Source organism: Coenobita brevimanus, chromosome 45 (assembly GCF_032717465.1).
Source record: "Coenobita brevimanus isolate Jiangsu-jjx chromosome 45, ASM3271746v2, whole genome shotgun sequence".
NCBI classification, from domain to species: Eukaryota; Metazoa; Arthropoda; class Malacostraca; order Decapoda; family Coenobitidae; genus Coenobita; species Coenobita brevimanus.
In genome coordinates this window covers 5,103,208-5,130,638 of record NC_136998.1, presented here as the reverse complement: position 1 = coordinate 5,130,638, position 27,431 = coordinate 5,103,208, and the positions used below count along the sequence as shown (strand labels likewise).

Sequence of the window (27,431 nt, the reverse complement as noted above, 5' to 3'; positions counted from 1 at the left end):
AACCATTAGAATAGTACTTAAGAACAAAAAGCACTCAGAAAGTGCAACATCCGCGCCCACCATCTTACCTATGGGCCGAATGTTTAAGTTTTGCCCCGGGTTCTTGACCATCCACAAATTATGCTCTAAACCGAATTACATCACTCTCACATAAGCTTTAACCCATCCTTCTACTAAGGTTCAAATCGAATCAAAACTATTTGAGATTAATTTGCCCAGTGACCTTTATCTTGGCTCTTTCTCTGTGACTTTGATTACCGAGTGATTGTCGTCAAACTCGAATCTTTTATTCCTTGTTTTACCTAAACCAAGCCAGTTAGTTATTATTGAATGAAGTTGTTTAATTTGACGGTGCCATGTTGCCTTAGCTTTTGACCCATTACACTCATAAAAATACATCATCCTGTCGACTGACCCTCATACCATCCTACAACCTCAGTCTAAATCAGATCACAGCAGTTTTAATTATTTTGTTCACACACAGACACACATGGACCGAAATTTGACTGCTCTGCATCCATTACCTTTGATTCATCTCAGATATGAATCCCTTCGTTGTTGCCTGAATTTAAAAGCTTCCACCGACTTTGATACAAACGAGATCAGAACTGTCTGAGTTGATTATTTTTCTGTGACCTTTGACTGATTGTTCTCAAAACATAATCCATTTATTTTTGCCATGTCTCCAGCCACTGCACAAGTATGATCTAAGTCTGACAATAACTTTTTTAAGTAGGCCTCGCCTTGTGACCTTGACTTATAATCTTTCGTTCTCTGAAACAAAAGTTTAACTCCTCGGCTGACCCCAACCCTTCCATCATGTTCTTTTTCTTCTTTCTTTTTTTGTGTCCCCGATTCTGGGCATAGGCTTAACAGCCCGTTCTTGGAGGTCCATTAATCCTGGTACGTACCCCACACTTCCACATGTCACCACTTCGGCGCCTACACCCGCCCTCCATACTGAGTATATGCTAGGGCTATACTATACAGGACTGACATTGTGGTATTAGCGCGGGTATTTTAAATCATGTCAGCGGATCTTTGGTAATCAATAAAAACTATGTTAACTAAATTAAAATCCTTTGAGATGTTCCCTGCCCCAGCCGGGAGTCAGAGCCTGCCCCATGTCAGATCAAAACGGTTAGTCATGTTATTCACACTCCAACATACAATTTAGGCTCTGATACTGTCATGTGACCTTGACCTATGACTGAGTGTTCTCTAAACTGGATAACATGATTCATCTCTCTCTTTACATTCAACCTTTGCCCCAAGTTTATGGTAAATTGACAAGAATGTGTTTCAACTGATAATGCTAGGTCAACCTTTGACCTAACTCTACGGTCCTGCCCTGTGACCTATTTTTTCTAAAAACAAGTTTCTTTATAGCCGATCCATCAATTATTCCAGCAAGGCTGGTTAAATCGGAACAAAACCGAAGTAGTTTACACACACACACACACACACACATATATATATATATATATATATATATATCTATATATATCTATATATATAGATAGATAGATAGATAGATAGATATAGATATAGATATATATATATATATATAGAGAGAGAGAGAGAGAGTTATATATATATATATATATATATATATATATATATATATATATATATATATATATATAGTTAGATAGATAGATAGACAAACAGACAAATAGACAGATACACACATATACACACCAAAACATAACACTCTCACACTCCCCAAGCGAAGGTGTAATATTAACACCTTTATGAGGTCGTGACAGTTCTGACAAGACAGAGCTGAGATTAGAGAAGGAAAACTTATTCTCATAAAACAGGTATGGTCAGGAGATGGCTGGAAGGGTAGTGTCATGGTAGTGGCACCGGCGACTGAAGCCACCAGGTGGGTCAGTGAATACAGCAGGTGAGGCGCGCACCTGACTAGAACTTGTAGTGCCTAGAGGCCATGTACAAACTGTCCGTAGGATATATCATATGGATAATAATGTTTGGTTTCTGACTGGTCAAAATATAGATGAAATTAATTATGTAACCACTGGTACATAAGCCTGTCTTCCCATTTATATATTTTTTAATAATCCAAGATTCTAAACACTGTCGCACCTATTGTTTTCATAAACTTTGTGTTCTATTCCTCAACCATGTCAGTCTCCTTTTCCCAGTATCTTCTTATTGTTCTTCAGACACAATCTCCCTCTTCAATTGTCCTTAATGCCTTTTTAGCCTCTAATATCCTGTATCATTCCTTGTCACCTTCCATGATTTGCTTACTATTTCCTACATCCTTCTATCTTTCCTGCTGTCTTCTCCATCCTCTCTCGTCCCACAAACATCGAGTTCTTGCTGCCCATCACACTCTCCCTTGATCCCTGTGTGAGGCTCTTAACAGCATCTGAATGAACTACAACACATTGGCGGTGGCGAGGTATGACGTGTGGTATACTCTTGCTATACTCTTCCACTCTGTCAAAATACTTCTCACTGATCAATGACATCTTAATTAAAGAGTGTCCAGACAGGAATGAATGAACCACTTAAATCTATCTCGACAGAATCTTGGTCAGCTACGCAACCATGACCACATTTCTCCCTACCATCCTGTCTGTATGCCTCCTTCCCTCATCATCTTTACTTGTCTGCCTGCTCGCATCATCCTCTCTGCCTACCTACTGGCTCCTCGGCCTATTTTTGTCTGCTCGTTGGCTCACCTGTTGATGACCGCGCTAAAACAGTATTTCCAGCGCTGGCCGCCACCATTCTCTTGACAACATCTACCTGCTCCAGCAGCACCTGCACCGAGTTCAGGTACTGAGCCTCGCATGGAACCAGCACCGACCAGAACTGAGGGTAGCATGACACTGAATATGATCTGTTAACTCAGTACACGATCAGTAGATATACACAGTACCCACTCTGACCTTAAGAGAGAGGAACAACTTATTGTAAGAGAAGGCACAGTAAGGACAATATACTGTACAAAGACACAACTATCTTCCCAAAGTTTGCCGAACATACAGCGGAAAAATCGAACCATCTGAAACACGCAGTAATAGAGATAGGGTTTTCAATGTATTTCGTCAGGTGAAAATTTTCTTTGGAAAGAACTGGATAGATAACTGTGTCTCTGATCGTATACGGCACTTACCTCGAGTAGTAATTAGGGCAACATGATATATCGTTGCTACAGGCAGCACAGCGCATGTATAATGACGGTAATTTACATGATTAAGTTTGCGATGGGCTACACTGTAATAAGTCAGTAACAGTGGGCCACAAAACAGGATAAACTACGTATTTTCAATGTTGTTCGTAGGATAAATGGGTGGCTGCAACAAACAGTACAATTTTATAGATACTCGTACAACACGTACTATACAGCGTATGTGTGGCAGTCACAAATATCACAGGTAATGTACAGTGAAGTTGATGCACTCACATTATTTCGTTGTTACTTTGACATAGCGTAAAGTGTTAATGGTGAGTGATATCCCTCATGTCATATATTGTTGAAAGTCCATTTCTACAACTTAATAGCTGTGCAGATTATGTCCAATATGCCATGACTACACAAATTTATAACGAATGCTGTCTTTTGAATTACATAAGTCAAGGAAACTACATTAGAGGAAATTTATTTTTTTTAAGAAACATAAACTGGTGTACACACGAAAAACAAGATTATAAATAGTGAGTATATTAAGCACATGTCTACTGGCCACTATAAGGAGAATATTAGTAGGAAAAAGTGTTGTACCTGGCAAATGAAATGAAATACTGTGACGACCAAAGAGGGTTTGATGGAGACTGACAGAGGAACAGGCATATGGGAGCAAGCTGAGCTATTCACAGTATCACTATCGAACTGAAATAAATAAATAAATAAAGGAACAGCGTGGTGGACTGAAGAGGTGAAACGGGCTGTGGCACAAAAGAAGAAAGCATACAATGAATGGGTGAGAAATAGGGACGTGGAAGAAGTTGAGAGGCGGAAGAGAGAGTTATATGTGGAAAGGAAGAGAGAGGTGAAAAGATTAGTAAGAGAGAGTAAGAAGAGAGTGGATGAGGAATTTGGAAGGAATTTGAGTGTAAAGTGGAGGGACTGTAAGAAAATGTTCTGGAGAGAAGTGAAAAGAGTAAGACAGGGTGGAAGTGAAGTTAGCAGGGGAGTGAAAGATAAAAATGGTAGATTACTAGTGGAGAAGGGAGAAAAAGTGAGCAGATGGAGAGAACAATTTAAGGAATTGTTGAACGTAGAGGATGGAAGTAATGCGAGTATAAGTGGCTGGGGAATGACTGGGAGAAGGAGGGAGGTGAGAAGACAGGAAGAAATCAGTAGGTTAGAAGTTGTGGAAGCAATGAAGAAAGTTAAATCTGGGACAGCCCCAGGAATTGATGGAGTGTGTGCTGAAATGCTGAAGCATGGGGGAGAGATAGTAGTAGAATGGATGTGGAAGATGTGCAGATTGGCCTGGGAGGAAGGTAGAGTCCCGAAGGATTGGAAGTCAGGTATAATTATTCCCTTGTACAAAGGAAAAGGGGAAAAAGAAGTGTGTGGTAATCATAGGGGCATTTGTCTTCTAAGTATAATAGGAAAAGTGTATGGTAGGATACTTATAGACAGAGTTAGAGAAAGAACAGAGAAATTAGTTGGAGAAGAACAGGGAGGCTTTAGGAAGGGAAGAGGTTGGGTAGATCAGATATTCATTCTTAGATCTTTAGTGGAAAAGTTTCTAGAGAAGGGAAAGAAGTTGTATGCGGCTTTCATGGATTTGGAGAAAGCATATGACAGGGTGGATAGACAAGGATTGTGGAAAGTGTTAAGAATATATGGAGTAGATGGGAAGTTGTTGAATGCTGTGAAGAGTATGTACGATGGTGCGAAGGCTGCAGTGTGTGTGGATGGTGAACTAAGTGAATTTTTCTCTTTGAAAGTTGGTTTGAAACAGGGATGTGTCATGTCTCCATGGTTGTTCAATCTGTACATGGATGGGGTAATAAAAGATGTACAAGGTAGGGTAGTGGATGTTGGAGTGGCCCTGGTGAGAAAGGATAGTGTTTGGAAACTCCCTGTACTGTTGTTTGCAGATGATACTGTGTTGTTGAGTGAAGACGAAGGGGAGCTGCAAGGCTTGGTGGATGAGTTTGAAAGAGTGTGTAAGAAACGGAACCTAAAGGTGAATGTAGGGAAGAGTAAAGTGATGGTCTTTGAGAGAGGTGAAGTTAGTGAATGTACAGCGAGGTTAGATGGTGAGGAATTGGAAAATGTGAGTACGTTTAAGTATTTGGGTAGTGTGATGAGTAAGGATGGAGGTTTGGAGGGTGAAGTGCTTGAAAGGGTACAGCAGGGAAGAAAGGTTGCTGGTTCCTTGAAAGCAGTGATAAGAAACAGGGAAGTGAGCATGGAAGTGAAAAAGTTACTACATGACAGTATTGTGATACCAACTCTAACGTACGGAAGTGAAGCTTGGACATTGTTGGAAGGACACAAGTCAAGAGTGAGAGCAGTGGAAATGAGTTATTTAAGAGGAGCCTGTGGAGTCACGTGGAGAGACAGGCTGACGAATGAGGATATAAAGGAGCGTTGTGGTGTGGATATGGATGTGATAGGAAGCGTTATGAGGAACACACTGAGGTGGTTTGGCCATGTGGAGAGGATGGAGGGTGAAAGACTGACGAAGAGAGTGTATGTGAGTGAGGTGGAGGGGGGAAGAGGGAGGGGGAGGCCGAGGATGAGATGGAGGGATGGGGTGGAGAGGTATATGAGAGAGGGAGGTGTGAGTTGGGAGCAGGGCGGTGAAATGGCGGGGGACAGGGCGACTTGGAGGCGATTTGTTTGTGGCCACCCCAAACGGGATTGAGGCGTCTGTCAATAGATAGATAGATAGAAAAAAGATTCACGTTGTTTTCACTGTATTATTGCCAGGTTTCAGCCTACCTTGATATAATCATCTCATCTGATCTATGAAATGCCAGTGACTGATGTACACTGAACAATTTAAGCATTCATCGTTGGTAACAAAGGTAAACAGTGTGGGCAGACGCCACGAGGCGCTTAGCCGTGGTACTCATCTCCGTATCTTCGGTTCTTGAGTCTGTGATGGATATTTTACCCAATATCCTGGGATACAAGACCACCCTTATTATCCAGGTTACCATAGTTACCTCCCCCTAGGTGTTGCCCGAGGCACTTATTTTACCTACCAACCTATGAAGGGTAGATGGACACCTGAGTCGAGCGACGCCAGCTGCCCTCACCAGGGTTCAATCCCGAGGACTAATGGCCAGCATCTTTGCAGTCAGGAGCTCTGACCACCCAGCCACCGCTCCGTGCCGTATTAGGATTACAAACGATTGTACATAACTCATAAAAGTCGTACGATATATAATTTAATCCAACCCTTGCTGGAGTTTCCACTGATGTGCTTGAGTAAAACAGACAGGCAGGACAACAGACATTTCCTTTATGTATTAAGAGAATAGTTAAAACGTTAATTCATGTCGAGATAAAATGCTCTTCTTATATTCTTGTCTCTAGGTATGTGTGCAAGTTTCAGCTGAGAGTTATTATTTATCATACGGTAGGCATTACAAACGGTATATCAAAGTGATGATGCAAAGTCATGTTGTAATAGCATTTTCTATGTAAACGTCTACTGTAGTTACAAACATATCCACAGTGTACACAACAAGGAGAAATTAACTGAGAGTATTGCTGATATGCTTGCTTACAATTACGTTCGCTGTAGGAAAGCCTTCCCAAATGAAGGACAACAAGACGGCTTAAAAAAAAAAAAAAATAGAAAATTCTTTATTGCTGCCAATGAAGGGAGAGCCAGGTTTGAAATGACCTATCACGGTGAGAAGATTTTGAAAACAGCTGCTGCGAATCGACCATACTTCACTAATTACGTTGATACGCCTCTCTCTCCCTCTCTCTCTCTCTCTCTCTCCGTCCGTCAACCTTATATAGACAGACAGACAGATATAGATATAGATATATAGACAGATAGATAGATATAGATAGATATAGATACTGATATATAGATAGATATAGATACTGATAGACAGATAGACAGAGACATATAGATAGATGGATAGATAAATAAATAGATAGTTGGACAGACAGATAGGTAGGTAAATAGATTTTATAGAAAGACTGATAGACAGAATATAGACTACATATATATACATACAGTACAAAAAAAATCAAGTCCAGCTGTGTATGTGTGTATCGGATCACTAGTAATTAGTGTTGACGTAAGAATCAGGAGAAAGGTAGTAGAAAATATATACATATATATTAGGCTGTGATAACATCTTGCCGTAAGGCACCCTCATCTGTGTGGACCTGGAACTCACTCACCACTGCAGCACTCACGTATTTAAAGGTTTTCCCATCGGATCCACACACACCGACTACTGCAACGTAGGTGGTAAAGCATTTAAGCTCTTCCAGAGGCGATGGTTGAGAAGTTTATATATATATATATATATATATATATATATATATATATATATATATATATATATATATATATATATATATATATATATATATATACATATATATATATATGGAGCCTCAGTGGTAAAGTGTGCGTTTTCGTACACTGGAGAGCGCGGGTTCGCGCCCCGCCAGGGTAATAAACTTTGGGAGCGTTCTCCTGGCCACATACTGCTTGCCGGACATAAAGGGTGCTGTGGTTGAACCAGTGTCGCATACTATAAAGTATGCTTGCACCCAGTTGGCTTGCGCTGGCCAATTACACTTGGTGCACAGACTACACACACATCCAAAGCCACTCCAACACTACAATCACACTTACAAGCATTTCCCACCCTACATACAATCGCTACCAGACAGCCTAAGTCACTTGGTAGGGATACATTGGCTGTATCGTCCCGACTTCGGTCGGGATAGGCCGGTCCTGCACTGGACACTCAAACGGCTGATGAGATGATATATATATATATATATATATATATATATATATATATATATATATATATATATATATATATATATATATATATATATATATATATATATATATATATGCGTCATATTATCAGTACACCGTACAGATGAAGATGCTTTACTGTGCTATGTTACTACGGAAGCAGACAACATTATCAACAAACAAATAACGCATAGTTTGAAACGCCCGCGCCCACCGACTGGTATAAGGACCAGATGTATGAATCTATCTTGTGACCTTGACCTTTAATAAACTGTTCTCAAAGTCCATTATTATTTTTCCTTGCCAAATCTGGTTCAATCAGATAAAAAAATGAATTATCTGATCTGCCCAGTGACTTTAGGATTTGAACTTTCCCTGTGACCTTGACCCTTGCCTAACTGTTGTAAATCAAACCTCCTTATCCTTGTTATCACTGCATAAAGTTTTGTCAAGGTCGGATAGAATCTATCTCAGTTGACCTTGGCGACCTTGACATGTAATTGTTCTATAATACAAGAGGTCCGTCTATTTAGCGATACTCAACTCATCCACCAAGGATGATCCAGATCAGATCAATACTGCTCAGTCTGCATACATAAAAACGCACAGATCCACCTTAATTTGTGACCTTGATCTTTGACTAATCGTTTTCAAAACTGAGCCTCTCGTTGTTGGGAAACTTTTAACCTTATCACAAAATCAATGCTGTTCAGATCCAATCAATCCAGCTTTAATTGGTCTTGATCTTTGACCTTGGCCTTTGACCTTTCCCTGTGACGATCGTCCTTCAGCTGATTGTTCTCAGAATTGAATACGTTTATTCTAACTAACTATCTACTGTATCTATCTGTATATTGCCAGACGCCTTAATCTCGTAGGGGATGGCCACAAACAGATCGCCTCCATGTCGTCCTGTCCCCCGCCTTTGCACTGTCCTGCTCCAAGTCCACACCCCTCTCTCTCATATACCTCTGCACTACATCTATCTGTCTCATCCTTGGCCTCTCTCTCCCTCTCTCCCCCTCCACCTCACTCACATACACTCTCCTCGTTAGTCTCTCACTCTCCATCCTTCCACACGGCCAAATCACCTCAGTGTGTTTCTCCTAACGTTTCCTATCACATCCACATCCCCACCACAACGATCCTTCACTTCCTCATTTGTCAGTCTGTCTCTCCATGTAGCTACACATCCTTCTCTCAAATAACACATTTCTACTGCTATCGCTCTTGACTTGTGTCCCTCCAACAAGGTCCAAGCTTCATTTCCATACGTTTGAGTTGGTATCACAATTCTGCCATACAGTAAATTTTTCACTTCCATGCTCACTTCCTTGTTTCTTATTACTGCTTTCAAAAGATCCAGCAACCTTTCTTCCTTCCTGAACACGTCCAAGCACTTCACCCTCTAAACTTCCATCCTTACTCATCACACTACCCGAGTACTTAAACGCACTCACATTTTCCATTTCCTCCTCATCCAACCTCACTGTACATTCAGTGACTTCATTTCTCTCTAAGATCATAACTTTACTCTTCCCTACGTTCACCTTTAGATTCCATTCACCAAGCCTTATATTAATCTCTGCCACAAAATTTATGCATATCGGCTAAAAACTAATTGAGGTGAACTTGCCCTGTGACATAGAACAATGACATTAAATTCTCAAAAATAATTTGTGTACTACTTGGCGGACACTCAACTCCTCTGCCAATATTTTTTGTGCTTTTACTTTTATTAAACATACACACACACACACACACACAAGTCGACATTAGACCTTGCCCTTTGACCTTGACCTTTCTGTTATTTTCATAATTTTATCAAATCACCCATGCTTTACCCCCAGATCTTCCCCCAAGTTTGTTCTAAATTGGACAAAAATAAGTAAGGTGATTTTGCTAGTCAACGTTTGGCCTAGTCTAGTGTGCGTGACCTTTAACAATCTATAAAAAAAAAAAAAAGAGGTTATCCTTCTACCCTTCTCCCATATTTGGATGATATAACACTTTTGGAGTTATCCTGTTAAAACACACACACACACACACACACACACACACACACACACACACACACACACACACACACACACACACACACACACACACACAGCTACAGACATAGCACCCGCTCTCATTTTGGGGACGCAGGTGTAATATGTGAAGCTGCTTATTTTATGTACTTGGTTGTGTAATGCGCTGACTATGTCTGAGATGCACGAGGTACTAGTAATCAATTTGTTTAGCTACCTGGCATCGTAACCGTATATTGCAGTGTGAGGCACAAGGGTGGCTTCCCATATACCGCAGTGTGAGCCACCAAGGTGGCTTGGAGTATATTGCAATGTAGGCCACCATGGTGGTTCTGTGACTCAAGTAAGCCACATCTGGCAGGACTCACCTGGGCGGCCACTTGGCCTTTTCGAAGCCGAGGCAGATCAGTATGCGAGGAGGGCGTGGTTCGCCAGGGGTCCTCGTTGGTCAGGTCTCTGGACAGGTTGAAGGACTCAAGTTTGTTGTGCAGCAGCTGTTGAAGGTTCCACGGAAGGTCGTTGTGGCTGACGGGGATAAACAAACATCACACAATAGTAGATTGACAGATGTATTAGCGGATGCCAAACTTAGCGTCTCACTACAATATTAACCACAGAATACTGGTAATTTATATTCAGTAATTTATGGTAACAATGTTTAGTAACGTCCCAGCAACTTCACCTACGATAATGTCATAAAATCACGTGAATAAAACCCGGCCTTTGCAGTTATGAGTAGGCTGGTAAAATACTCTACATGGCATAATGTATATCTTAACATGATAAATAAAATCAACTACTGATTGCGAATGCTGCCTCTTCATTTGCTAATAATTGCTTCTGAGAGAGAGAGAGAGAGAGAGAGAGAGAGAGAGAGAGAGAGAGAGAGAGAGAGAGAAAATGTAATTATTTTTCTGCCTCTAATCCAGCTGTGTATTGTCCCCTCAGGAGTGTATGGATTCAACACTAGGCTTCTTTGTCAAAATATGTAAGGGGAAAGCGAGCAGTCGCATTCCATTAGTTGTATTATGTGAGCAATAAACCCTGAGGGACTTGTATGCCTGGTCACGGAGAGAGTAGACGTATGTTAGTGTGTTCTCCGCTAGTTTATTATGGCTGCCCCACTGGCATTAGTTTTTTTTTTTTCCTTAACCCTGCAGGTGCCGCAAAGTTTACCTAGTCTCTCATTTTCTTCCCCTCCGTGTTAGTTTGGTTCAGTAGGTGTCTGTATCTTTATCCTTAGAATGCCTTTGCCTCCTGCCTACGGAGGGTCCTCACCCAATGATCGATCTGGGTGCAAGAGCACATGGCTGGGTCTCTCTGGGTTAGGCTGAGAGGGTAATCTCAGTCATTCTTTTTTCCCCTGGGTGTATTGTTCTATGTTCGTCTACTCTTTCTTCGCACTTCCCTCAGGATGGGGAGGTAGTTACTGTGATGGACACCCCTGTCACTTTTCTCCCCTTGGGAAGAGAGAGGTGGTCCTGATGACCGTATGAATGTTGACTGGACTGCCACCAGACTGACAGACCCCAGATTTGTATCCCGCTTGACGTACTTGCTGAGAATATCTACTTTGTTTGATTACATGCTCTTGGTTCAACTATCATGTTTTCTCTCAGTCCTTTGGTCACAAAGAAAGTGATTGATGGCTTTGGTGGTAAGATGGAAAAGGTAAAAAAAAAAAGAACTTGCGAAGGAAGACTTTGCAGTCAAAACTGTAAACTCGTCCCAGGCTAATGATTTGTTTAAACTGCGCAAGTTTCACTGTTTCGATGTCGAGCTGAATATTCCACATTCGATGAATTCCTAAAAAGGTTGTTACTACCTACACGGACCTCATGGTTATGGAGGAGGACGACATCGTGCATGAACTTCCTCAGTAGCTCACAGAAGTTTGGCTTATTACTAAATTCACGGAAGGAAAGTGGACGAGGCCCGCCACGGCTGTCTTGACTATTGGCAAGTTTCTCTCTCTGCACATATTATAGTTGGCTATGAAATTGTTAACGTGAGGCTATATATCCCTAAGCCCCTTCACTGTTCACACTGTCAGCTGTAGAGACATAATAAAAAGGTTTGTCAGGCTTCCCAAACAATGTGTGGCAAGTGTGTAGCTCAGGGTCATGATGCTCAACTCTGCTTATCCGAGGGTGTGTTGCTATCATTGCTAGGGTACTCAATCCACTTGCACGAGGGACTGCCCCATGTGGAAGGAGGAGAAAGAGGTCAGCACGGTGAAAGCTACGGAGGACATCTCCTATTAAGAAGCTAGGAAGAAATAAAGGTGTTGCATTTAACTCCCTCGCCAATTACAGTACCTTCTATGCTTTGACAGTGATGTCTCGTCCTGTGTTGTGCCCTGGTGAAACAGACTGACCCTGTCCCTGTTACTTATACCTCTCGCTCTTTGTCAACATCTCGGCCTCCTGTACATTCCAAATTTCTCACTGACATCCCAGTCACTACATTATACTCTCAGGCTGCTGATGCTTCCCGGTTAGCACGGTCTAAACTGAAGTCAGACAACTCAGATAGCTTCAATCATACCATCCTTAAAAAAACAGTCCCGTCATCATGTGCATCCTGCTCCTGCAAGAACGAGGGAGAGAAGAGTTAGCTCTTCCTCCGGGAAGGCTGGGAGCCTTATTAATGATGATCATATGGAGCTTTCCATCAGCAAGCACCGGGATAGGTCCCCAGGTATTCACTCACCTGCTGGCAGGTGGCATAATAAAAATAAGCATAGGAACCTGGTGCGTAAATCTTAAAACGTCACTTTCACTGTGTTACAATGGAACTGTACACCTCTTGAGAATAAATTACACATTATAGCAATCATACCATCCATTCACAGACCAGACGTTTTTTTGTTTGCAGGAGACGGGACTGGTGGTTCACCCTGATCCTCCACAGTTCAAACACTACCACTGATATAGAAGATATGATGGTCACAGAGTTGCCATATACACCCACAAAACAAACCAAAACACGGAAATGGTTCTGAATTTTATTCTGGAAACTATCGCGAGCAGAGTAAACTTTAATAACACGTAACTGTCTATTTGCTCTCTCTACTGTCCGCCACATGGCCCCACTGACGATGGTGTTTTAGGTTCAATTTTTGACCACCTTCCAGGAAGTAAGTTCATGTCAACTTCAACGCCAGTCACTATCAGTGGGGTAGCTTGAGGACTTATTGCTGTGGAGAACAGGTAGATGACCTATTACTTTTTTATGCAAGAAAGAAGGAACCAAAGGCCAGGAGCCCGCAAGAATGTTCCCTCCAAGAAAAAAAAAACAAGATTACAGACAGCCAAATTCAAGATCCGTTCATGTCGAGATGCCTGGACACACTGCGTTTGAAAGACTGGAGATCATAGGCAGTAGGAAATACAGACAGAGAGGGTCGGTTCCAGAGTTGACCTGTTGCATACATGAAGGACTGGGAGTAACGGTTAACTCTTGCATAAGAAAGCTGGACACAAAAGGAACCAGAGTTTGTTGTTAGACGGGTGTTACACGCCCGCCGTAGTAGTGGAGGGATGCGGGCAGGCAGTTTGGAGAAGCAATGACCAATGAACTAGCGATAAAAAAGAGATAAAGATGCAGCAGTGTGGTGAAGAGACAGAGGTGTAAGGGAGCCAGTAACAGAAGGAAAGGTAATGAGAATCAAAGCCTTTTACTCCACCTTGTTAACAAGAACTGTAATGTATGTGGGGAGCCTCCCAACAGATGAGAGTTGTACTCTACACAGGGACGAAAAAAAATGTATAGAGTAAAACAACTTCGCAGGGGTAAAGAGAGCATGAAGTCGGCTTAGCACACCTACTAAGGATTTCAGGGGCAGTGTCCAACTGTTTTTTTTAAATAACGTCTCAACAAAGCGTCGGACAAGGATTTAACTTTGGCAGTGCATGTTTGAGACCCCGACCTAATTTGTAAAATTATGCTTTTGTACCAAATGTGTATGATTAAGGCATTTATAAGAGTAAATGTAGGGTAAACTTAGCTAAAATCGTCAGAGGCATGTAGTGAGGCTAGCTTCGGTCACGATACAAGCCCCGCCCACAATTCGGAACGTGACGTCGGTGTGACGTAGTAGTAATCACCGACGCAAGTGGCAGTTCTGTCTTTATGTAAGCTGCTTCAGATTCAATGCCTCAGGGTTACTCATATTTCTGAGCTGCGGCTGATTTTTAGAGTGACTACATCCCTCCAGACTCCCTATTAGTACATAGTATATGCATCGCCCTCTTACACATATTGTGACGTCAATATGACTTATTCACTTCTGAAGAGTAGTAATCACTGCCTGAGCCGGCACCGCTGGGCGAGGTGATGTGGCGGCCGCCGACAGGCGAGACGTTACCAAACCGAAACTTCAGCGATGGCGAGCATAGATAGATTTCGCAAACATTCTTCTCATATAAGGACCATACTGAATGTATAGTAGGGGTGAAATATTACTTCGGTGTGTGTGTGTGTGTGTGTGTGTGTGTGTGTGTGTGTGTGTGTGTGTGTGTGTGTGTAAAAAATATATATTCTTTTAAATATAATAGTGGGCGTTCACAATGAACAAGTTTAATAAACCACTGCTCTATGTTACATGCACCGAGCATGTAGCAAGGGCCGTATTTTCCATGTAAATGATAAGTAATTTCCTTCGAGTAAACCTTTTTTTTCTCAAACGTTCTTCTCATATAAGGACCATACTGAATCTGTAGTAGGGGTGAAATATTACTTCGGTGTGTGTGTGTGTGTGTGTGTGTGTGTGTGTGTGTGTGTGTGTGAGAGAGAGAGAGAGAGAGAGTGAGAGAGAGAGAGAAAGTACAGTATGTGGGGGGGGGGTTAGAAAGATAGAAATGCCACTTGCGTCGGTGATTACTACTACGTCACACCGACGTCACGTTCCGAATTGTGGGCGGGGCTTGTATCGTGACCGAAGCTAGCCTCGCTACATGCCTCTGACGATTTTAGCTAAGTTTATCCTACATTTACTCTTATAAATGCCTTAATCATACACATTTAATACAAAAGCATAATTTTACAAATTAGGTCGGGGTCTCAAACATGCACTGCCAAAGTTAAATCCTTGTCCGACGCTTTGTTGCGACGTTATTTAAAAAAAACAGTTGGACACTGCCCCTGAAATCCTTAGTAATCTCTTGAAAGCAGATATTAAAAGAGAGGTAATATGGTCTTTCCAAGATTAATCCTGAGAGAATGAAACCCCAAGCATGTTTAGAGATGATGCAGGATTGAGTTGGATATTGTTAAAAACTAGAGGATACTCCTGGAGAAGATCTTGTTGAGTTGAAAGATGTATGAACTGAGTTTTTGATACATTAAAAACAACAAGATCACTTTTACCCAGATCAAAGATATGAGCCAAGTTAGACATTAGGTCTGCCATAGCTTCATCCCTTGTTTGTTGAAGTAAATGTTGGTATGGACGCTGCGGGAGGCAAATGGAAAAGCGAAGGGTGGCGTCATAAACGTATGAGTGGATAGGGTTAGATGTACAGCCTAGAAGATCATTGATGAATAGAAGGAAAAGAGTGTGCGATAGGGCAGAGCCCTGAGGAACTCCACTATCGATAGCTCTTGGAGAAGAACGGTGGCCGTCTATGACAGCAGCTATAGAACGACCAGAAAGGAAGCTAGAGAAGAAGGTACATATAGAAAGATAGAAACCATGAGACAGCAGTTTGGAAATTAAAAGCTTACTCCAGACTCTTCTCTCTTGGAGAAGAACGGTGGCCGTCTATAACAGCAGCTATAGAACGACCAGAAAGGAAGTTAGAGAAGAAGGTACATATAGAAAGATAGAAACCATAAGACAGCAGTTTGGAAATTAAAAGCTTACTCCAGACTCGATCGAAAGCCTTTGAGATGCCAAATGCAATGGCAAAGCTCTCGCCAAAGTCCAAAAAGGAGGACGACCAGAAGTCTGAATGGTAGATGAGAAAATCGCCGCTGGATCTTTCCGGACGGAACCTGTACTAATGTTCTGAAAGGAAGTTCTACTTTGAAAGGTACTTAAATTTTTCTTTGTTAAGAATAGACTCAAAAACTTTTGAGACAGGATGTTAAAGCAACTGGGTGATTCTTAGAGTGTTGGAAATGGTCACCCTTCTTTGGGACAGGCTGAATGAGAGCAAATTTTCAGCAAGAAGGAAAGGTGCAAGTTGACAGACAATGGCGAAAGAGTTTACCTAGGCAGGGTGTAAGCACCGAAGCACAGTTCTTGAGGACAACAGGACGGTCCCCATCAAGCCCTTAGGCGTTGTTAGTGTTGAGGCCAGTGGTAGCAGAAGATACATCAGTTGAAAAAAATTTAATGTCAACCATGAGGAAATCAGAGGGGGGGAAAGTTATCGAGGAACAGCACTGGAATCGTCTAAGATGGAATTGGGGGAAGAAACTTGAGTAAAGAGATCTGCTTTATCAGCAGAAATAGCTACAGAGCCATCACAGTGAAAAAGAAGAGGGAAGGATGATGAGGTAAAGTTGTAAGAAAGGTTCTTGGCAAGGTGCAAGATGGAGCGGGAAGAAATTGAGTTGCAGTATTCAGAGCATTTAGTGCAAAGGAAATTATTTTTGGCAGAGTGAAGGACAGACTTAGCATTATTCCAGGCAGAAACATAAAAAAGATGAGATTGATTCAGGGGTGGGTGTCACGGGGTTTTTAAAATAACACAGTAATTTTGAAATACATGGTTAAATATTATTTGATTGATAATAATATTCAATAATATTGAAGAGCAGAGACAATGATTGTCTTGCTACATCAAGCAACGATTACTTTACGCTGACTTGCTACGATTCTCTAAGATCGAGAATTTATAAACTTTCTCAACAGTACACAGCAGAGACTAATTACTCACAATTGCTGAATTACTGTACTGTTAGCCTCTGGAGAAAGTTACTTCACCCCTGACAATAAATAACTAATACTAATAATAATATCAGGCTCTTGCTGATGCTTTAACTCCTATCTGGCACAACGGATTTTAAGTTAATACAACAAGACTGGTCTAAGTACCAGTTATGAAAGCAAACGTTTATGCAAGCTAGGAGCTGTATGGAAAATAAGCTTAATTATGGAGAAATGAAACAAGATTTTACTTACATTGAGCTCAAGAAAAAGAACTGTTAAATTTATTAATTACAATAAATAAATTTAACGTTACAATTCAAATCAAATTAAATGAGACGCACTCACTCACTCACACAAAAGCTAAATACTTACGCCTAGGAAAAAACGCCTTAACTAAACTCTTATGACTACAAAATACAAAAAGGAAATACTAGTCAATGAATGCGGTGTATCACCCAAAGCTGGAGAACTAAAGGTGGGAGCTTGGAGAAACTGTAAGTGGAGTTTGGGTACTAGCTGACCTCTCGCACTGCTGCACAGGTCCTGTCTCCGTCACAGCAAACACTAGACTCCTATAATATCCCACTAGGCCAAGAAATGCCCTAACCTGTTTCTTGGTCACGGGTCTCGGGGCTTCTCTAACTTTCCTGATCTTGTCACCCTGACACCTGCAGTGATTGTTGCCAACAATATGACCGAGGAACTCCACCTCACTGTGAGCAATCTTGCATTTGCTAGGCTTCACAGTCATGTTGAAACTCTGGAGTCTACTGAAGACAATTTCCAAGAGTCTGAGGTGCTCCTCCAATGTGGCGGAATGAACGAGGACATCGTCAATGAACATCTCTACTCCTACAATACCATGGAGCACTTGTCTCATGGCACGATTGAATACTGCTGGGGAATTGGTAAGTCCAAATGGGAGGACTTTATACTGGTACAACCCCCTAGGAGTAGCAAAGGCAGTGAACTGACGACTCTCAGGATGAAGGGGAATCTGGAAGAATCCCTTCGCTAGGTCAAGTTTTGTGAAATATCGTGACCCTGCCAGCTTGGAGAAGATGGCAATATGGTCACCCATTGGCTCAGCATCCACTTTAGTGATTGCATTGAGCCTTCTATAGTCACCACATATCCTAACTCCACCATCTTTCTTGCGGACTACTACCATCGGACTACAGTAAGGAGATGAGGACTTTTCGATAATGCCTGCGGTCTCCATGTCAGCAATTTCCTTATCTACTGCACCCTGTAGTCGCATGGGAATCGGATATGGCTTAACCTTTATAGGAGCATTGCTGGTCAATTCAATTTTATGACATGCAACCTTTGCAAGTCTAGGTTGGTCTGAGAAGACATCAGCATACTGACAGAACAGTGACCATAAGGCATTTTGGTCCCCTACTGCTAAGTCAGGGTTAAGTAAAACATCTCCGACAGTCTCTTCCTGATGGGACTGAGCGGTTAAGGGCTCGTCATCATGGTCATCAGCTGGGATCACCGCAGCTGCCCCGGTTTCTTCCAGTGGCTGGTCACTATCATCAGCTACTAGTAGGCCAGTCTCCTCGGGGTCTGACTCATGATAAGCCTTCAACATGTTAATGTGGAACCTTTTACGAAGATTCCCCATCTGAATTATGTAGTTGAGGTCTGAAATGCGCTCTACTACATCGAATGGACCCTTCCACTGCGCCAACAACTTGTTCTGGGCAGTGGGGAGTAATACCAAGCATTTATCGCCTGGACTAAACTTCCGAAGCTTTGCCTTCTTATCGTAATAAGCCTTTTGAACTTCACGCGCCTTAATCAGTTCTTCCTTAGCTAACTCGCACGTCGACTGGAGGCGGTCAGCCAAATCAAGGACGTAGGTGTAGGTGGTCTTGACTTCAGGGTCGGGTTCTTCATCGTCCCATAACTCACGAAGGACTTGAAGTGGGCCTCGGACCGACCTCCCATACACCAGTTCAAAGGGTGAGAATTTCAATGAATGCTGTGGGGCTTCTCGATAAGCAAATAGAAGAGGAGCAATGAACCGCGGCCATTCCTTTGGCTGTTCGGCGGTCATGCGCCTCAACATCTTCTTGAGAGTTTCATTGAACCTCTCACACAACCCGTTACACATGGGATGATACGGCGTAGTTTGTAAGCCTCGGATGGACAGCAACCTGAACGTTTCGTTCATCATTGCCGAAGTGAACTGCGAACCCCGGTCGCTCAAGACCTCCTTAGGGATACCTACACGACAGAACACTTCAATTAATGCCTCAGCAACAGTGACGGCCTCTATATTCTTAAGGGCCACGGCTTCAGGCCACCGTGTGCTGAAATCAACTATAGTGAGGATATACTTTGATCCATCACTAGCCCTAGGAGAGATTGGCCCAATTATGTCAACTGCTACTCTCTCGAACGGTTCAGAGATTATGGGCATTGGCTTCAGTGGCGCAGGATGGACACGTCCCCGGTCAGTGGTACGCTGACACACATCACAGGAACGTACGAGCCTCGTTATTTCCCGTCCCATTCCTGGCCAGAAAAAGTCAGCATGGATGCGGTCAGAGGTCTTCTTTTGACCCATGTGACCTCCCATCGCTGAACAGTGACCTAATTCAAACACTGCTCGGCGATACTTTGCAGGAACGACAAACTGCAGTCGAACCTCACCCTGGGGTGTCTGTGACTCACGGTACAGCCGTCCTCGCTTACGAAGGAACCTGGCTTGTCCTCCCCGTGAATACTTGATCACTTTACCCTCCAGCTTCTTGCACACTGAGGCAAGTGTCGAGTCAGTCTGTTGCTCTTGGACAACATCTTGACTACGAATCAGATCTTGCGGCGTTGCGACTGTCAACGGAGTGACGCGATTTGGAGCCTTGGCCATGGCTCGTGTTATCGCAGCAGCCGAAGTCTGAGTAGCAACATCTACGGCACAACTATTTTTGATCCCAGCGATGTTGCCTAATATGAAGTCAAATAGAGGTTCTGGCATGACAACTGCAAGTGTCGTACCAGTATAAAATGGAGATGCCACCTGGATACGTGCCTCAGGGAACAATCTCACTGATCCATCAATAAGTCTAACTTGGATCTGTCGACCTGTATACTCATCAGGCCGAACTAAACTCTGCTTAACAGAGCAGCCTGAGGAACCATTGTCCCTCAGGACATTTACAGAAACACCTCCTACAGACCCTGGCTGAACAAGAAAGGCAGTGTTGTTGGTGGAAGGGTCTGAGGAGGTAGCAGCCAGTCATTCATGAGACTGCGGAACAACCGATGCAGCAAACATGGCGCCCTGGGAACTAGGTGTCTGAGGAAAGTTCATGGTCGAAGGGGGACTTGTGAACTGTTGGGAAGTACCTGTACTGGTAGAGATGGCACCACCGGGTACTTGTGGAATGAAGGCTGCATTTGCCTCCTGCCTCCGATACACTAATTGACCTGACTGAGGGTTACGTGGCTTGTCCTTGTATTGCTGCTGCTGCTGCTTGGGGAACTGCTGCTGGTTGGGGTGCTTGTTGTACCGCTTCCAAGCAGGCTGCTGTGTATTTTGCCCCTGGTCCTTCTGTGGTTTGCTTGGACCTTGACCATTACTCTGAGAACGGCCTTGGTGCTGGGATTCAGTCTGAGACGGCTTCCCAGACTTGGCAGTATCTTTTCTGCTCCAGGTGTTTTGCTTACGAGCTTGATACCCGTATGCAGTAAAGAATGCGTCAGCCTTCTCTACCATTTGGCTGGCATCTTTCACCTGGCAGATCTTAAGCTGTGCTATGAGCTCAGCAGGCCACGACCTCTCTAGCTGTGTACGCAGCATAAGGTCAATTATCCCCTCACGCGTGGAAGGAGTTTCATCTTTCTCCATCCACTCACCTAGGTAAGCAGTGAGATGGTCGAGGAACTGAACAGCTGTCTCCTTGTCTTGGAGACGAACTTGCATGAACTGAGCTTTGGCGTCGTCTACTGTGAGACCATATGCCTTAATGAGTGCAGCTTTCATCACTTCATACGTGAGATTGTCTCCACGAATTCTGTGGAGAATATCGAGGGCAGGGCCCTCAAACAGGCTAAGAAACTGAAGCCGCTTAGCTGCATCATCGAGCTGGTAAAGCTGAGCCATGTCTTCAAATCGAGCTATGTATGGCTCGATTCGCTCGCCATCTTTGTATGGGTGAAGCTTGATGTGTGGGGTCGCCATAACATGTGCAGGGAGAGCGCTCGTGGAGCTTGAACCAACTGCACCAGATGTGTCTGAACCCAAGGAATCTCGCTTGAGCTTCAGCACTTCAAGTTCATGTTTTTCTCGTGCTTCTCGTTCGGCACGTTCGTGTTCTCGTTCTCTGTCTCGTTGTTCACGCTCGTGTTCGCGCTGTTCTCGCTCGTATTCGCGCCGTTCTCGCTCGTATTCGCGCTGTATCTTACGCTCTTCGCGGGCATCATTCTCGCGCTGCTGCTCCTGATTATGCCGTGAGAGTATGTATTCTTTAATTTCAGTTGGGTCTGTAAGACCCATATCTTTGGCTTCCTGTAAAAATATGGTGGTAGCCATGTCACTAACTCAATCTAAATAACTAGCGACTCAGTACTGATTGCTGCTTCACAAACGAATGCTAATAAATACAAGTAAAGAGTACAGACACAAGCTAGTGGTGACCAGTCTTATCTAGTTAACTGGATAAGAATAAAGCGAAAATGCAAATGACTGGGAAGACTCAACAATTAACACAATGGGTACGGCGACTTCCCAGAAGCGAATGAAATCGTCTGGCGTTACCAAGAATAAACGAGTTAAGTACTCTATTGATTAATAAAGCAAAAATTCACTTGCTTAATTAACGGTAAACACCAGTAAACTTGTGCCTATAAACTTTAATGATAAATACCTAATATGAACGAGTGAGCACTATCTCGTGAATAGCTTTAAAGCTAGGAGTTAATATCCTTGAATAGGTCGCCAATTGTCACGGGGTTTTTAAAATAACACGGTAATTTTGAAATATATGGTTAAATATTATTTGATTGATAATAATATTCAATAATATTGAAGAGCAGAGACAATGATTGTCTTGCTACATCAAGCAACGATTACTTTACGCTGACTTGCTACGATTCTCTAAGATCGAGAATTTATAAACTTTCTCAACAGTACACAGCAGAGACTAATTACTCACAATTGCTGAATTACTGTACTGTTAGCCTCTGGAGAAAGTTACTTCACCCCTGACAATAAATAACTAATACTAATAATACTATCAGGCTCTTGCTGATGCTTTAACTCCTATCTGGCACAACGGATTTTAAGTTAATACAACAAGACTGGTCTAAGTACCAGTTATGAAAGCAAACGTTTATGCAAGCTAGGAGCTGTATGGAAAATAAGCTTAATTATGGAGAAATGAAACAAGATTTTACTTACATTGAGCTCAAGAAAAAGAACTGTTAAATTTATTAATTACAATAAATAAATTTAACGTTACAATTCAAATCAAATTAAATGAGACTCACTCACTCACTCACACAAAAGCTAAATACTTACGCCTAGGAAAAAACGCCTTAACTAAACTCTTATGACTACAAAATACAAAAAGGAAATACTAGTCAATGAATGCGGTGTATCACCCAAAGCTGGAGAACTAAAGGTGGGAGCTTGGAGAAACTGTAAGTGGAGTTTGGGTACTAGCTGACCTCTCGCACTGCTGCACAGGTCCTGTCTCCATCACAGCAAACACTAGAGTGGGTTTGCTCTGGTACCTTTTGTAGGTCTTCTCCTTGTTGTGGTCAGCTTTAGGACAAATGCTATTAAACAATTTTTTTTTTTGCATTAATCAAAGGATATGAGAAAGGAATGTATACTTCTATGCCCAAGAGAATAACCTCTGTTATGCGCAAGGCACATTCTGATGGCTCTCGGCCATAGAGGCCATAATTTCATGGAAAATCAAAGAAGTTCTGTCTGACAGCTTCCCAATCAGCAGCTATAAAGTGCCATGGCACGACTTCTTGGGAGGATCAACAGGCCCTGCTGGGAACATATGACAGCTTAAGGTGATACAGTTGTGATTGGAGGAGCTTAAATGGAGAGAAAATTTTAACAGTGTAAGCAGAAGGATTAGATGAAAAAAAAGATGTCAAGTATCTTTGACCTCTCTCCAAGGCAGTCAGGGATATGGGTAGGATGCTGTACAAGCTGCACTGGGTTATTAAAGATAGAAAAGATGTAAGCTTATTCTCCAGGTGGAACAGAGAAAAGAGAGGAGAGCCATGGATGGTGGTGAACATTGAAATCGCCTAGTAATGAGATTTCAGAGAAAGGAGAAACTGATAGGATGTGTTTCATCTAAGAAGTAAGTTGGTCAAGTAAGTTGCCCTACCCCTGGGGGTAGGAGGGTTTCAAGAATACTCCCGCAGTATCCCTGCTTGTCGTACGAGGTGACTAAAAGGGTTGATGGTGGGTTAGTGCCCCACCCCGTAAAAAGAACTAACTAAACAAGCAAATATAGCGCCTTGGACCAGGACGGACCATACATTGACGACTAAGGAATGGACAAAGGACATTCTGAGGGTGGGGACATGGAATGTGAGAGGAGTGAATGATGAAGTGAAAGAGAGGGAGATTGTTTAGGTGCTTCAGGATGCAAGAGACGATATATGTGGATTGACTGAAACTAAATGGGTTGGTGAAAGGGTGAGAGAGTGGGAATATGGTTTAGGTATATGTGTGGGAGTTAATGAGAATGAAAGGCCAAGAGAGGGAGTATGTCTGATGATATGAAAGAAGTGGAAGGAGAATATAAGAGAGTATGGAACAGTGGGTGCAAGGATTGTATGGGTGAGGATGAAAATAGGTATACAAGCATGGGAGAGTGTATGTGCGTATGCGCCGACAGAGGACCGAGTGGCAAGAGTGAAAGATGAGTTTTGGGCGAGTGTAGAAGCATGGATGGACAAATTTGAGAGGAGCAAGAGAGTGATTTTGATTGGAGACATGAATGGCAAAGTTGGGAATGTACGAGTGGATGGAGTGGTTGGTCAGTGGGGTGTGCCAGCTGAAGTAGATGGGAATGGTAGTGCTTTGGTGGACATCTGTGCTGGTAAAGGGTTGGCAATAGCTAACACCTACTTTCGGCATATGATGATCCACAGGTATACATGGAGAGTAATGAGGAGGATGGATGGTGAACTTGTTGAACGAAAGACAATGATAGACTACGTGTGTGTGGATGAGCGATGAGAAGACAAGTGTTGGATGCAAGAGTGTGGAGAGGGTGGGGGAATGGAGTCTCGGACCATCACTTAGTGATGGCCAAGGTAAAGCTGCAAAGAAAATGGTTGAAAGGTGATGGGGAAGACACGAGGAAACAGCTCCTGTGAGAAGAGTGGAGAAGTTGCAAGACAGTGAGAAAATAGCAGTATAAGAGCTTAGTGAAAGAAAGATTGGGAAGGTATGAGATAGAGCAGATGGAAGGGGTGGAAGACGTATGTAAGATATTTATGGAAGAGATAGGTGAAGCATGTGAGGTGGTTTGTGGAGTGGGGAGGAGATGCAAGGGTGTGCAAGGGACAGCATGGTGGAACGATGAGGTGAAACGAGCTGTGGAACAAAAGAAGAAGGCATATAGTGAATGGCTAGTGAGTAGAGGTAGGGGAGAAGATGAGAGAGAGAAGAGAGAGGTATATGTGAGCAGGAGAAGGGAGGTACAGAGACTGGTGAAGGAGAGTAAGAAGTAAGTGGATGAAGAATTTGGGAGGAATCTGAGTGTGAAATGGAGGGAGAGTAAGAAATAGTTTTGGAAGGAGGTAAAGAAAGTAAGGCAGTGTGAAAGGGGAAATAGTAGGGGAGAGAAAGATAGGAATAATAGATTGTTGGTGGAGAAGAGAGAAATTGAGGAGATGGAAGGAGCACTTTGAGGATTTGTTGAATGTAGAGAGTGAGAGTAGTGCCAGTATAAGTGGCTGGGGAATGGCTGGGAGAAGAAGAGATGAGTGGAGGGAGGTAGAGATCAGTAGGGTGGAAGCAGTGGAGAAGATGAAGATGGGAAAGGCCCCAGGAATTGATGGAGTGTGTGGTGAAATGCTGAGGTATGGGGATGAGATTGTTGTGGAGTGGATATGGAAGTTGTGTAGATTGGTTTGGGAAGAGGGAAGGGTTCCAGAGAACTGGAAATCAGGTATAATTGTTCCTTTATACAAAGGAAAAGGAGAGAGAGAAGTATGTGGAAACCATAGGGGTATTTGCCTTCTTAGTGTAACTGGAAAAATATATGGAAGAATACTCATTGATAGGGTTAGGCATATGACAGAGGAGCTAGTTGGAGAAGAACAAGGAGGATTTAGGAAGGGAAAAGGGTTTGTAGATCAGATATTTGTTCTAAGATGTACAGTGAAGAAGTATCTAGAGAAGGGAAAGAAAGTGTATGCTGCCTTCATGGACTTGGAGAAAGCTTATGACAGAATAGATAGGCAAGGTATGTGGAAGGTATTAATATATGGAGTGGAGCGGAAATTTTTGAGTGCTGTGAAGAGTATGTACCAAGGAGCTAGGGCTACGGTGCGAGTGCATAGTGAGCTGAGTGATTTTTTTTTATCTCAATGTGGGACTGAAACAGGGTTGTGTGATGTCTCCATGGCTGTTTAATATATACATGGTTGGGGCTGTAAAGGAGATGCAAGGTAGGGCAGTGGATGTGGGGGTGGCTCTAATGAATGAGGGTGAGATTTGGAAGATTCCGGTGTTGCTGTTTGCTGATGATATAGTATTGCTGAGTGAAGATGAATGGGAGTTGCAGGGTTTGGTGAACGAATTTGAGACAGTGTGTAAGAAGAGGAATCTGAAAGTTTATGTAAACTAGAGTAAAGTTATGGTGTTTGAGTGGAATGAAGTCACAGAATGTACAGTGAGGTTGGATGGTGAGGATATGGAGAATATGAGTGCATTCAAGTACCTGGGCAGTGTGATGAGTAAGGATGGAACGTTGGGGGATGAAATGCGTGAAAGGGTACGGCAGGGAAGGAAGGTTGTTGGTTCACTGAAAGCAGTGATGAGAAATAGGGAGCTGAGTATGGAGGTTATGAAGTCACTGCATGATAGCATTGTGATCTCTACCCTGACGTATGGAAGCGAGGCGTGGACCTTGCAAGAGGGGAACAAGTTAAGAGTGAGAGCAGTGGAAATGAGTTACTTGAGAGGAGAGTATGGAGTGACATGGAGGGATAGGTTGACGAATGAAGAAGTGAAGGAACGTTGTGGTGTGGATGTGGATGTGGTTGTGAAGGTAAAGAGAAATACACTGAGGTGGTTTGGACATGTGGAGAGATTGGAGAATGAAAGACTGACTAAGAGGGTGTATGTAGGTGAGGTGGAGGGAGGGAGAGGGAGGGCTAGACCGAGGATGAGGTGGAGGGATGGAGTTGAGAGGTATATGAGGAAGGCGGGAGTGAGCTGGTGGGAGGGTAGTCAAATTGTGGGTGACAGAGCGACTTGGAGGCGTTTTGTCGGCAGCCAACCTTTGCGGGATTAGGGCGTTGGGCTATAGATAGATAGATAGAAACAGCACGGATATACTAGGTAAAAGAATGACAGGATAACTGAAGCCAGAGGGCAGAGAATTCTGGAGATTAAAGTTCAGGAACAAAAAAGCAAGATATCTTGTTGCGTACATAAACAAAACGGCCATCTTTGGCTTTGAAATAAGTATAGAAAAAGTTAAAGGGTACAGAGATGGGTTTGATACCATTCGCTTCAGACAGCTGAGTCTCAGTGAGGAAGAGGTGAGTCTTAGAGGAGAAGAGTTGGTGTTCAATAGAAAGTCAGAGGAAAGGACGCAAATGTTGCAGAAATGAAGCAGTGAGTCCGCTAGTGGTTCCAGGCATATCGTTTGGTCGCAGCCGGGAGAGGAGAGAATGGTGGGGCTTTGATGTTCTCCCCCTCCCCCGTGGGGACTCAGGCTTTTTTTTTTAATGCTAGGAAAGAAGGAACCAAAAGCCACGAGCCCACAAAAACTGTTCCTTCCAAGAGAAGAACAAAATACAAGAGAGAGCCAAATTCAAGATACGATCATTTTGAGGTGCCTGGACACACTGCGTTCAAAAGACTGGAGATCATAGGAAGTAGGAAATACAGACAGAGGGAGACAGTTTCAGAGTTAACCTGTTGCATAAATGAAGGACTGGGAGTAACGGTTAACTCTTGCATTAGAGAGGTGGACAGAAAAGGGATGAGAGTTTGCTGCCTGATGGGTGTTACACGCCCGTTGTAGAGGTGGAGAAATACAAGCAGAGTGTTCAGAGGAGCAGCAACCATTGAAGTAGCGATAGAAAAGAGATAAAAATGCAACAGTGCGGCGAACAGACAGAGGTTGAAGGGAGCCAGTAAGAGGAGGAGAGTTAATGAGACAAAAAGCCTTTGACTCCACCCTACTGAGAAGAGCTGTATGTGGAGAACCTCGCCACACATCAAATTGTACTCCACACAGGGGCGGATAAAACCCCTGTATAGAGTCAACAATTGTGCAGGGGTAAAAAAGGAACAGAGTCTGCTTAGCACACCTAATCTCT

At 43.0% G+C, this 27,431-nt stretch overlaps 1 protein-coding gene across 1 annotated transcript in view; it reads right to left on the bottom strand.

The window, feature by feature from the left end:
- LOC145398392 (dipeptidase 2-like) overlaps positions 1-27,431 on the bottom strand; it is an 88,258-nt gene that overhangs the window by 40,153 nt on the left and 20,674 nt on the right. Inside the window, exons 2-3 of the mRNA XM_080271268.1 lie at positions 10,369-10,525; positions 2,715-2,847 (exon numbers count right to left, since the gene is read on the bottom strand). Of these exons, the coding sequence (XP_080127394.1) occupies positions 2,715-2,847; positions 10,369-10,525 (290 nt within the window). The remainder of the gene's footprint in view (positions 1-2,714; positions 2,848-10,368; positions 10,526-27,431) is intronic.